This window comes from Haliaeetus albicilla, chromosome 16 (genome assembly GCF_947461875.1).
Source record: "Haliaeetus albicilla chromosome 16, bHalAlb1.1, whole genome shotgun sequence".
Classification (NCBI taxonomy): Eukaryota; Metazoa; Chordata; class Aves; order Accipitriformes; family Accipitridae; genus Haliaeetus; species Haliaeetus albicilla.
The window spans coordinates 817964-830079 of record NC_091498.1 but is presented as its reverse complement, the minus strand read 5'-3'; the positions used below and the strand labels follow the sequence as shown (position 1 = coordinate 830079).

General features: G+C 47.3%; 2 protein-coding genes across 4 annotated transcripts; one reads left to right on the top strand and one right to left on the bottom strand.

Moving 5' to 3' along the window:
- Positions 1-3808: 3808 nt before the first annotated feature.
- AIRIM (AFG2 interacting ribosome maturation factor) lies at positions 3809-5808 on the bottom strand. 2 transcript variants are annotated; one of them, XM_069802835.1, is made up of 4 exons: positions 5527-5808; positions 5264-5443; positions 5069-5191; positions 3809-4669 (listed from the first exon to the last, which is right to left on the bottom strand). In XM_069802835.1, the coding sequence occupies exons 1-4, from the start codon at positions 5781-5783 to the stop codon at positions 4657-4659; spliced, it is 573 nt and encodes a 190-aa protein (XP_069658936.1). In that variant the 5' UTR covers positions 5784-5808; the 3' UTR covers positions 3809-4656. The 2 variants fall into 2 exon arrangements, with proteins under 2 accessions (XP_069658936.1, XP_069658935.1); XM_069802834.1 differs by having other exon boundaries at positions 5069-5187.
- Positions 5809-5878: 70 nt separating this feature from the next.
- On the top strand, positions 5879-11353 carry CDCA8 (cell division cycle associated 8). 2 transcript variants are annotated; one of them, XM_069802833.1, is made up of 11 exons: positions 5879-6068; positions 6160-6288; positions 6619-6659; positions 7166-7241; positions 7591-7730; positions 8031-8110; positions 8449-8547; positions 8740-8866; positions 9327-9413; positions 9788-9844; positions 10051-11353. In XM_069802833.1, exons 1-10 carry the CDS (start codon positions 5987-5989, stop codon positions 9830-9832), a joined length of 906 nt encoding a protein of 301 aa, XP_069658934.1. In that variant the 5' UTR covers positions 5879-5986; the 3' UTR covers positions 9833-9844; positions 10051-11353. The 2 variants fall into 2 exon arrangements, with proteins under 2 accessions (XP_069658934.1, XP_069658933.1); XM_069802832.1 differs by having other exon boundaries at positions 5881-6068; positions 9788-11353.
- Positions 11354-12116: the final 763 nt, after the last annotated feature.

Genomic DNA, 12116 nt, shown 5'->3' with positions numbered 1-12116 from the left:
TAGAAGGGGCTTGTAGCAACAAGGGATAAAACACAGTGGCAAAGAGCTGGCCAAGTAACTGCTTGGGCCCATCTTTGCAAGGGTAGACAACAGAACCTGCGCTGAGCACAACCGCACTGCAGGAAAGCACATCCCTGCCTCTCAGCCAGATGTGTCCCCACTCAACACACATCTACAGGATTAGCAGTTTGCCCCCCTTGGAGCTCACCAACAACTCAACAGGGCAAATGCTGTGATAAAGTCAAGAGCACTAGAGAAACACTGAAGTGTAGACAGCTGAGCACTAGGAACAGAGCTACACATCCAATTAATGTAGATGGGAGAATGTTTATTTCCGAGCAGATAAGCACTCATGCAGCCTCTTGAGCCCTGCAAAGTCACAAAGGAGTTCTGCTTCAGGCCAAGATGAAAGTCTCAAAGAATAAGCAGGAAAACCACAGGGGCTTGTGAAATCCATGCTTGGTTTATTAAATGACTCACGAAGCTTTTTATCACATATTTCTGCCTCCGACTCACTTTACACTTAAATTCAGGTGCCAAATTCTTTGTCTTTTTCCTAACTATGGATCCTTGTAGTAAATTCAATTTTGAAATCTGTTTGAAATCCATGAGCTTATGCTGAAGCAAAGCTTTTGGGTTTTGTTTAAAAGTCTGGAGTTACCCACAGCGGGTCCTCATTTCTGAAGCAGAACTGTGCAGAGACACCACTGCACCAGAAGCTAACTTTCACCCTACATGAAAAAACAAACTAACCAGATAGAAGTCAGATGCTCGCTATAAATGTTCATGGGTATTCAAATTTAGTAACTGATTTTAGTTTGTGCTTTCCCTATAAGTGAAGAGTAACTATTTTCAAATTAAGTTAGCAGGAGGTAAAGCTGAAAATCAAAGCACGAGCTTTGTGTTTCCTGAAAATTTTACTTTAACAAGGTAGCTCCGGCTGCTAACTTTGTTTTATTGCATTCCTGAATGACAGATCTCCATGCAAGAATACTTTAAGAGCTCTGCTCCAAAAATAAAGGCACTCAGATTTATTTTTATGGTTAGGTGTATTTTACCAGTTAGTCTCAGAGCCCTTGATACTGCCCTTACCCACTGGCCTCACTCAGGCATTGCACAGGCTGGAGCCCCCCAGTCCTGCACTCAGCTTCCCCAGGCAGCTGGAGAGGACCCGCTGCCTGCCAGCAGATGCTGCTGTGTTTTCACTCGCTTCCCTCCCATCCCAGTACTCAGACAGACACTGAAATCCTTCGCTGATGACAGCAGACATGGCTTGCTAGCAGTGGGCCACGTCACAGCTCAGTCTTGGAAAGCTCAGGCACAGAAACAAACTGAGAGCAAGCCAGGGACCTTCAGGATGAGGGAGAGACGTGGGGAGGAAGAGCAGCGCCTACCGCAGACAGTCTGCCCTGGCTCCTCCGAGCCGCAGGCTGGGATGACACCACCCAACAATATCCCTGCCATGGGCATGCAGGTATCTAACTCAGCCGTGCAGGCTCCCAGGCATTGGAAGAGGAGGAGAGTGCTCCCAAGTTAAATGCTTAAAGAGGGAATGCCCACCCTGGCTGTCTTGATGATGGGAACCTTCAAACCCACAGAGATTCCCTGGCGAATGTTGGCTGAAGGGAGTCTCGCACACATAAGGAACCACATTCTTGTCAGCAACTGGGGACCTTGGCAGCCATCCTGAGCTGTAACATCCAGATCTTGAAATGGAACAAACCTACAGTTGTATCCAATTAGAGTGCTCTGATGCAGAGGTTCAGTTGTGCCCTTCCAGAACACTGCAACTGATGACATGGCCCATCAGCCAGAAACAGTACAGAGTAACTAGATCATCTTTAAGGTCCCCTCCAACTCAAACCATTCTATGTTTCTAATTAGTCACATCAAAACTTCAGTGAGCACCTCCTTCACCCCATTTCAGTCAGAGTCAGGTCGTGGCCACTTTTAATTCAGAAGGCTCTCTCAGCACTTTTAGCAGTGCTGTTGTTAGCCCAAAGACAGACATCAGAGGGCCAAACATCTAGGAGAAGCAGAAGGGCCACCACCAAACTGTTCTGAAGACCTTCCAAAATTTAAATCCATTTGTTCGTTATGCAGCTGTACTAAAGACAGACTCACAAAGAAGGGTGTTGAAGAGCTGTGTAGTATGTGCACATGTAAACACAATTCTGCGTCCACAAGCACCATGATTTATTGTTTTATGATGATGCTATATCAAGGCCTGAGCAAGGATGACACCCCAGGATTCACCCTGCCATCATCCGTCTTACGCCCTTCGAGCCACATATAATGAACCCAAGGCCATACAGCTGCTCTCTGTTCTTTTGTCTGCTCTCCCTCATCTCCCATCCCAAAACCAGAACTGTACAAGTCACTCGTTGCAGTGACAGCCATCAGCACTGATGGGACGTGCAGGCATGCTTGCCATTAGCCACGTAGCTTGGCAGCACACTCCCAACACAGGCAACATGTCTGCACTTTGGCCACAGGTTCAAAACCATATCAGAAAAGGAACAGGAGATGGATGAAAGATAGTGCTATTACCTTTGCTCTTTGCTGTACTGCAACATTCAACCTTTTTATCAGATGGATTTCAGACTGGCAGCCTCTGCAGACACCAGCATTCAGCTGTCAGAGATAGCTTGGAGGGCATCTACATAAATTTACTGCGATCTGTGTCATCCCACAGCATACACTTGCCCTTTCCTTAAAAACAGAAGTCAGTGATGTCCCACGGGAAGATGCATGGGCTGAACACCAGCAGGAGGTAATGGCTAATAAAGTTTACCTACACTGCTTCACTGACTGCAACCTAAACACAGGACATGAATTTCTAGAGTTGGGGAGGAGTTTGCGGCTGGAATCAAAGCTCTGGAAAAGGAAACTAGATGAAATTACTCACTCTGCTGTGGACAGGAAAATTAATGCCTTATACTGAACTGATGCTGTGATGCAACCCACAGCATCAGCAGCACACTGACAAAATGAGTCAGCGACAGGTCACGGCGAGACAGAGCCACTCAAGGATGGGAAGTGCTTTGCACGCAGAAGCATCTGCATCGAGGCTGCTCTACAGCCATTTGCTAAATAAACTGCATTCTTGGCTGATCTGCCAAACCAGTATCTTCACTGCATCATCTGCTTCATCTTAAGCTGAAGCAGCAGGAGGAGGACTCCATTTCTCACTTCCCTAGGAAGGAGATGGCCAAGTGAAAAGCTCAGAACAGTCACACTGCAACTCACAACACACAGTTACGCTGCAGTCTCACACAGGGGCTGTAGGGGATGCCCGGAGCAGCAGGCACCTGTCCAGCCATGAGAGCCCCCCACAGCCAGCTGGAGGACAGGATCAGCAGCACATCAGGGTCCTGAAGCGCGCAGAGCACGCAGGAACAAATAGGAACTACCTTCAGCAGCAGAGGAGTACCGCCAAGCCAGCTGAGCTCCCCACCAGCCCTTGGATCCCCTGCCCTGTACGTGCTGGGAGCACAACCTGCCTTGCTTCCCTGGGCTTAACGCCCTTCCCTTGGCAAACGCCGATTTCGTCAGCCATGACGCCCGGAAGCCATACCAACGCCAAGAGGGTGACATCATTTTTCTTTGCAATTAGAACTGCATATAAAGCACCATCCCGTGAAGACCTGCCAGCTGATGGCGAGCACTGGCAGCCCCAGCCCTGCGGCCATCTCGCAGGGCTCCCGTGGGCGGCTCTCCGCAGGTCGAGCAGTGCCCTCAGGTGGTCAGATGGACTCCTCGGGTTTGAGACCTGCTTCGCCGTAAAAACAGGGAGCACAAGCACATCTAAAATCCGTCCAAGTACAACTCTTTATTTGGCCTTCTCTGAGAAGCTACAATTTCGTACCAAATGTTATTTAGCAACAGGCACCCCACTACTTTCCGGGAACATTACAGAGGATTGGTGTCATGGCCAACAAAAGACGTCCCCAGAACTGTCAGCAGCTGCTGTGGCCACAGAGCATGAAGTTTTAAGACTTTGATTTAAACATGCCCTAGCAGAGATATCAGAAGAGCATACTCTAACACACTTGAAAACTGCTTATGTCAGACCTCAGGGTTCCGTACCTCCATAATTACATTTCCAAGCCAAATTTGTTCCTTCCTCTTCAATGTACAGGTAGATGAAAGCAAACACATTGCTGAGAGGCACAAGGTGCAAACTGTTTTCAAGCCCTGATTTGACATCTTTTATTTATTTGTAAGGACGGTACCTACGCATCCTCCTTACACGTACAGGTATCAGCCTGCTGGATTTTATGTTATGGTCACTTATTTGCAGCACACCTCAAGTTAGTAAGTCTCAACATTTTTTTTCAGTATACAAAACATCCACGGCAGGCAAAAGAAAGGACAATTTCCACAGCTTGTTCAGCTCAGCCTCTTCTTCAGACGCCAAGTCCATTTCCACTTGAAAATGAAACAGTCCAAGCATTTCCTACTGAGGCCAAGTACCCAACTCATTCAGCTTCCAAAAAGCACCAGTGAAGCTTCCTCAATTCATCATCCTCTTCGTGGTCACCTCAGAACATACCAGACTCTCGCAGAAGCCGGTCGACGCCAGTCCCTCCTGTTCTCCGTCAGGAGCCTGGTGAGCAGCACAGCTCTCGCTGGTTGTCCACAAACAGAGAGATCTTAAAAAGCGTATCTGAGGTAGAAGGGAAAAACCAACCCCATTGGCTTAATGCATTTTATCTGTATTCTGTACACACAAAGCCTTAATGTGTTTCTAAAAGCAATGAAGAGAAACGTAAGTAAAACTAACTTAGCAGACCAAGCAAAACGGATCACTAAGCCCCTTCTTACACTGTGAGGAAGGGCGCCGCTTCCAGCTGTGCCCAGGGTGCGATGGCGAGTATTTACACCTGAAGTTGTTCACCAGATCTCAAAGCAGGTCGCAAAGCTCAACCACAAACTGGGCAAGGTCACCCGCTGCTACTGAGACCCACACAGCAAGCACCACCAGGCCCACGTGCTGTCCCCAGGGCTGAGACATCAGCGCGGAGCTCCGGGAAAGGCCCTTTGGGTCTGCTGTAAGCAGAACTACCTTGAACGACGTCTTCCTGGTAGCGCGCCAAAATCCTCTCCCAAGACTGCGGGAGGGCCTCCATGTCTGCCAGGCTGTCGCAGCGGATGCGGAGCAGCAGCAGCTTGCTCTCCAGGTACCTTCCTGCCCGCTAAGGACAACAAAGAGAAAAAGGCACCGGCCGGCGCTGCCCGCCCGACCCCAGCAGAAGGATACAGCTGCCGGTAGTACCGCTCCACGTCCTGCAGCCCCTCCAGCGCGTCGGCCAGCGAGGGGCAGCGCGGCCCGCGCCGCAGGGCCGCCGCCAGGCCCAGCTCCGCCGCCCGCTCCTCGTACAGCCGCAGCACGGCGGCCACGCCGGCCCCCACGGCGTCCCGCACGGCCCGCAGCTCCGCCCTGCACGGCAAAGCGGGAGACGCTCAGCGGCGGCCCCCCGCCCGGCCCCGGCCCCGGCCCCGCCGCCGCCGCCTCCGCCTCACCGCCGGCCGCCGAGCTGCTCCAGCAGCGCCTCGGCCGCGCCGCGCTGCTTCCGCCACAGCCGCGCCCGCAGGTCGCCGAAGGGGCCCAGCGGCGAGCCGCCCCACGCCAGCCGCTGCGCCGCCCGCATCTGCGCCGCCAGCCCGGCCAGCGAGACCAGCAGCGGCGCCCAGGCGGCCATCGCCGCCCGCCAGGCCGCGTCCTGCCGCGCCGCCGCCGCCGCCCACTCCCGCAGCGCCGCCGCCATCGCCGCCGCCATGGCGACCCGCCGACTCGGAAGCGCTTCCCCCGGCCCCCTGCGTCATCGCGCCGCGCCCCGACTGGCCGCGCCGAGCCCTGATTGGCCGAGCGGCGGCGGCCGTTGGGTTTGAACGCGCGGCGGGCGGCGGCGCTCCCGCTCCCGGTCCCGACCCCCCGGTCCCGACCCCCCGGTCCCGATCCCCGACCCCACCCCCCCCCGCCATGGCTCCCGGGCGAAAGAAGGCTGGCGCGAGCGCGCGCGGCAGGAAGCTGGCGGCCTTCCTGAAGGACTTCGACCGCGAGGGTAGGCCGGGAGCGGGGCGGGGGCGGGGAGCGGGCCCCGGGCCCCGGGCCCCGTTCCCGGAGCCGTGGCTGAGCCGTGTGCGTCCCCGCAGTGAGGAGCCGGGTGGAGCAGCTGCGGACGAACGGGCAGCGCCTCGTCAAGGAGGCGGAGAACCTCTACAACATCGAGATCCTGCGGCTGCCGCTGGCGCTCCGCGAGATGAACTGGCTGGACTACCTCGGTACGGGGCGGCACCGGCACCGGTACCGGCACCGGGGGAGGGACTGGGCTGGCGGGCCACGGTTTCCCTTAGAGGATAAAACCCGGCGGTGCTCAAGGAGCAGCCGGGGTCTCCTCTGACTGGGAGGCCCCCCCCCCCCCCCCGCCGCGCAGGCGGCCCGCCGGCTGCTCGGAAGCTGCTCCCTTTGTCAGAGGCTGCTCGCCCGCTGCCCGGAAAACTGGTTTGTACTGGTTTTTCCGTCCCGGCGGTGGCGTGTTGAAGTATGTCTGCGCGTACGGTATAGGCTGTCTCGGATATGTGCTGAGTTTTTTAAAAATCTCTTCTTTTTAGCTAAAGGAGGAAGCAAAAAGGTGCTGGAAGAGGCAGCAACGGTAGGTATCTAGCACAAATATTAAGTTTTCTGATGATGTCGCGCACTACTGTAGGAAACGAAGGGTTTCCTGTGTCTGTAGGAGCAGAGGTCACATAAATTCTTTCATAAATGCTGCAGTAAGAGACACCTGTTGTATACAATACAGGATTTGTGTGCTCATGCTGGTCCTTCTGTCTTTCCTTACTTGCTTGATTTCACTCCCAGATCCCCAAGAGCACACGCGCTTTTCAGTAAGTTAAAGTATTTCTAAATTGGTTGAGCAGCAGGGCATAGGCAAAGTCTACTTGCAGCAGCCAAATAAGGCACGTTAGTCCCGAATGGCATGCAGACCTCACGTGTTGTTGTCGCCTCCAGAATAACGTGAAGTTCCCAGTCTGAGCACAACCGAAAGCATGGAGGTATTCTTGCTATAAAATAGTTAGGGATTTGCTCTACAACTTGGATTTCTCAGAACTATATGCTACTGATAATCCTAATGGTGCCGTGACTGTTTCTTAATTTTAGGCAGACTTGGAAATAACAGAAATAAACAAGTTAACAGCAGAAGTTATCCAGACTCCTTTAAAAATCATCAAGAAAGGTCAGTTTGTTTTAAGCATTGTGACGAGTTTGGTGAGATGAAAGCATGTCATGCTTTACCTACTGTGAATAATAATTCAGTTCTTTCTTGCATCTCTCAATATATTTAAAGACAGGAAAATAGTCCTACTTTTATCCCTGCTGTCTGCAGTAGCTCTACTTAATTTTCTTAAAACACTCAAAACCATTCAAAATAGTGCTCTGTCAACCATTTGGATTACATTGGAATTTGGATTTCAGAGGCAAATTGTTGCCAAAAATCCTTGTGGTTGTTTACTGTTTACCTCTACTTCTAGCTAATAGTGTAGCTATTATTTATTTTCAACTTAGATAACACTTTCTCTTTCTAGTGGGAAAATCGAAACAAGATATTGAAGCTATTGAAGAAGAAGCAGAGCCTCCTTTGCTTCCTCTAGCAAAGAAAGCAAAACATGATAGCCAATGTCTTCCAGAGCTAGAAGCTGAAAATGTTAATCCAAGAACTGGAAAGGTAAGTAGTTACTCTTTGTGATAACTTTATTCCCAAGAGATAAACTACTGACTGAGATGGTGCCTATGATAATATAGCTGTCCAGGATACTTCGAGGGGGACTTCAAAACAGGTATCATTTCCTGAAACTTCTAGCAATAGGAAACACAGAAGCTTGTAGGGTGTTTGTTTTGGGACTCTTGTGCCATAATAAAGGGAGCCTACTGAGCCAAATGTTTTGTATGGAAGGATTTGTTTGTTGTGGACTCTGCTGTCACACGAGAGCGAAGTAACTGATTCGGTGAGTAATGTGTGTTTCAGGCGAAGGCATCCACTAAGAAAGTGCCAGTGTCCAGGAGCAGAAGAGCTCCTTCAGCAAGAGTGAAGCGCATGAGTAAAAGGTAAGAGGGGATATCTTTTTTACTGGATTTCAGAAATGGAGAATAAGTGTATAGTGCTAATATAACTCTAAAATGGAATGGAGCACAGTTTAGTAGGCTGGTTGATATAGTTGTGCCATGCTATAGCAAAAAAATCAGTGATCTGAAAGTGAACGAAAAACAGGCAACTTCCTCTCCTGTGATGACCAGCTATCCCTAGCTTTGGGGTGCACCTTTAGGTAGTAAGAACCTCTGGTTTTCTGTGGTGCTAACCTCATACAAGCACTATCTTATCACAGACTTGAATATTTGTTAAAAATATTCTTATGAGCAGATGTTTATTTATTTCCCTTTAACAGATCAAGCAAAAACAACTTTATCACTCCAGCTACTGGTAGAATTGTTGATGTCTGTGCTCGAGGAGGTACCTCCATGGTCACACCCAAATTTGATTCCAGGTTTGTATTCTGTTAAATTTCTCTGTTAATCTCTTATGTAGGGAAGTGCCTTGCCATTTGCTTTATGTATGTGTCTGTCTTCTGTTTGCAACATAATCCTTAGTGACCCTTTGAACCCAGAATGAAAGACTTTTAGTCAAAGTGCTTTGAGCAATTGCAGTGAGATTACTTACCTATAACTTTTTGTTTCAGAATTTTCAAGACACCGGGTTTGCGCACGCCCGCAGTAAATGAACGTGTTTACACCATCTCTGCCAATGGCAGCCCCCTTGCTGACAGCAACGATATCTTCATTACAGTCCCTGTTGGAGGAGGGGAGGTAAATCAGGAACTTTAATCTGTAGAATCTATGCTGAAGGGATAGCTTGTAAGTTCTTGGGGGCCTTACCAGCTTCAGGTCATCCACTCTTGTCTCTTTAGTTGTGCTACTGCAGTTTATCAGGGGATTAATCTAGCTTAAAAAGAACCTTGAGAGATTTTTAGTCAGAAGTGGGAGCTGGTCAAGATGGTCAAAGCAGAATGTAGAATGCTGTTTTGCCATGTATTTAAGTAACATTTAAAGTAGCTTTTGCTGGCAGTATTGTGTTAATGCACTGCAAGGAAGGTAAGAGATGAGCTTCTGGTCCAGTTGAATGTAGCTCTCTGCCTGTATGTGGTCTCCTAGTATGCTTGAATTCTATTTACTTTTATTTTTTAAGTTTTGTGTTTGAGGTTTTTGCTGCTTCCAGCTACTACACCTGACCAAACAGAAAACCTAAGATTTGGGGTTTTTTTCACAGAGCATTCGTTTGACAGCAAGTGATTTGACCAAGAAGAATCTTCTTCATCTGAATCCGGAGGCCCAAGGAAGTATGAAGAAGCTATCAGTAAGTCTATATATTTTTGTCAATCCTCTCCTGAAGTTGTAAGACAGCACCGTCACTGTCATTTAGTCCTTGGACTGTTCAGCTGTAATAGAAACTCCTTATTTCCCCCACCCCACCCTTGTCTTGTATTTTGGCTCATGTTAGTGGTCAAGAAGAAGCAGAAGCTGAGAAGGGAAGGAAAGGGAGTAGCTTTACATCACATCTAGCTTAATACAAACTGTGGATAAACCATGTACTTCTTGAAGATCTATTGTCAATGTTTTGAAAAACTGAATCAAAACTGAAAGTGTCTTCCGCTTCAGGCAGAAGTTGTAACTGGTTGTGGGATATAACAGTGTCTTGTAGAGTACTGATTAATTTCTCTTTCTTTCTAGGTTCGGCTGGCACAAGCTTGCAGTGTTGCAAAAACCCATAGATGAAACTCAGCGAATGTTGACATCCCTCTGTAAATACAGAATGTTACATTTAGGACTGCTGCCTTTAGTTCTTTTTCTGATTTGTGTCTTCCTTCCATTAATTTACCAAATGGAAGTTTAGAACTAATTTTTCTACCTATAATATGTAATGGGATTAGAATAGATTGCTTTTTTTATTCAGGAAAAAAAATGCTTTATTTCCTATTTCCTTTAAGGTTGAGACCAAGATACAGTTATCTTGGGCTTGCAGACGAGCAAGCTGGGCAGAAAAGCTATTCTGGTGTCTTGCAGAAGATGTAAGCAGTGGACACAAGTGACTAGAGTTTGCATCTGTCTGGGCAAAGAAAGCAACAGATCAGATTTGTTGCGCTTCCTTCCAGGCACATCCTTTCTCTGCAAATGTGCTTAAAAGGTGATGACTATCTCAGTATAGTACCTGAAATACCTAAAGGCAAGTTACTGGTGCCTGGGACCAAATGGAAAGCTTCTTGTAGTTCATGATGCTGCGATGAATAGCAATCCTTTTGTTCTTATAGCAGCCATTGTATTTCTAACTGGCTTTGAGGTTTTTATAGTGAACTTATGCATTTTATTGTTTTTGAAATAAAAGATCACAGGTACTTTAACTTAACAGAATCAGTCATCTAGACTGCTGGGTAACTAGATTACTGAGGGTAACCTTAGAGCTACTGGAGTATCTCTAATGTGAGAGAACTTTGCTTTTCCTTTACCCCCTTCAAAATCTTTAGGAGAAGCAGTGCTCCTGGAACTGACTATAGACAGGGAAGAAGAAAGCTAGGACTAGTCAAAACACTATTCTTCCCTTTCTTCTCATCTAAATTGAGTTGATTCAGTGCATTTCTTTGACAAAGAGCCATATCCAATAAATACTGTTTGTACAGGACAAAAGTCATTAATGTGTTGGGTTCCCCCCCCCCACCCCCGCATTGCTTATAGAAAATACAGAGAAATCTTGTTCCACTTCAAATTCATGAAAATTCAACTTTAAATGCAGCCTCCTGGGAAAGGGTTACTGTATGTGTATTTAAAAATGTAAGCAGGAGCACTCATCTGGCTTGACACTTCCTTGAAAAATGAATTAGGGAAGAAGTCCTGTATTTGCTTTCCTACAACTGTCTTATTTTTCAGCAGCCTGGAAAAGCAGAGCTCTCTAGAAGTGCTAGGTCTTTGTGGGAAGATTGCATAAAGTCTTAAAATGTAAAAGACTCCTCTCACTCAAAATCCAGGGTTTCATTTTTATTGTGAATCTTTGTAGCTGGTACAGGATGGGAGAGGACGCTTCTCCTGTCTGTTGGACTAAGATGCAGAATCCCTTAAAAGTGTGGTTAGCTTTGATTCCTGAAGCATTATTCTGTATGGATCATACAAATCAAGTATGTAAAACTGCATCTGCAAGAGACTACCCAATAATCCTTCCTTTGTTTCAGCAGGGAACATTTTAATGAGAACTTTTTAATTGGCATGTTAAGAGAGCATTCAGAGTAAAGATCTTTGCTTCTCTAACTTTGTCTAAGATTTTTTTTCTAAAAATAAGCCTGTTTCTTTGTTAGCTGGCGTACTGTCCTTTCCAAAGATACCTTTTGTCCTTGATTTAAGCCTCTTTGAAGGGGCTATAAACAAGGATGTTGAGACTGGGAATTTTTCTAGGTTTGGAAAAGCTCTACTTTTGGCAAAAGCCAAGTCTACAGCATGATTAAGAAGGAAGACTGGGAAAAGCTGCTATCAGAGGTAACTTATGCTTTGTTGTAAATCTTTCATGCAGCCTGTGGCATGGGAAAAACTTTGTAGAACAGCATTCATACATGAATTTCCTTTAAAAAGCAAGCATGTCACTAATGCGAACCTCAAGTATATGCCAGGTATTTGGAAATTAATATTAAAGAGGTTTTGGTAGCTTCTTAAGTCCTAACTGCAGGTGGCAATATTGTAAACTACTAAGCTACAGGTACACTTGCCTTGCTGTCCTCATTGAATTCTGTTAACATATTAATTAAAAAAAACCCAGCTAGTTAAGCTGTAAATAAAACTGTAACATAGTTGCTTGGATACTGCTTTAAACATGTCTTTACTAGGAAAAAAAATGAACTAAAATGCTTAGCTAGCCTAGGGAATTCTTCTGTTAATACTGTCTCCTTTCAAAAGCTATAGTTAACAATCTTTAAGGCCCTGCACTGACATGCTTGTTACACTATCAGCCACTTCGGTCTCCTGTTTAATGCTGAGGTTATAGTGTTGTTACTTAGTAAATCCAGGAATTAATGTTTTT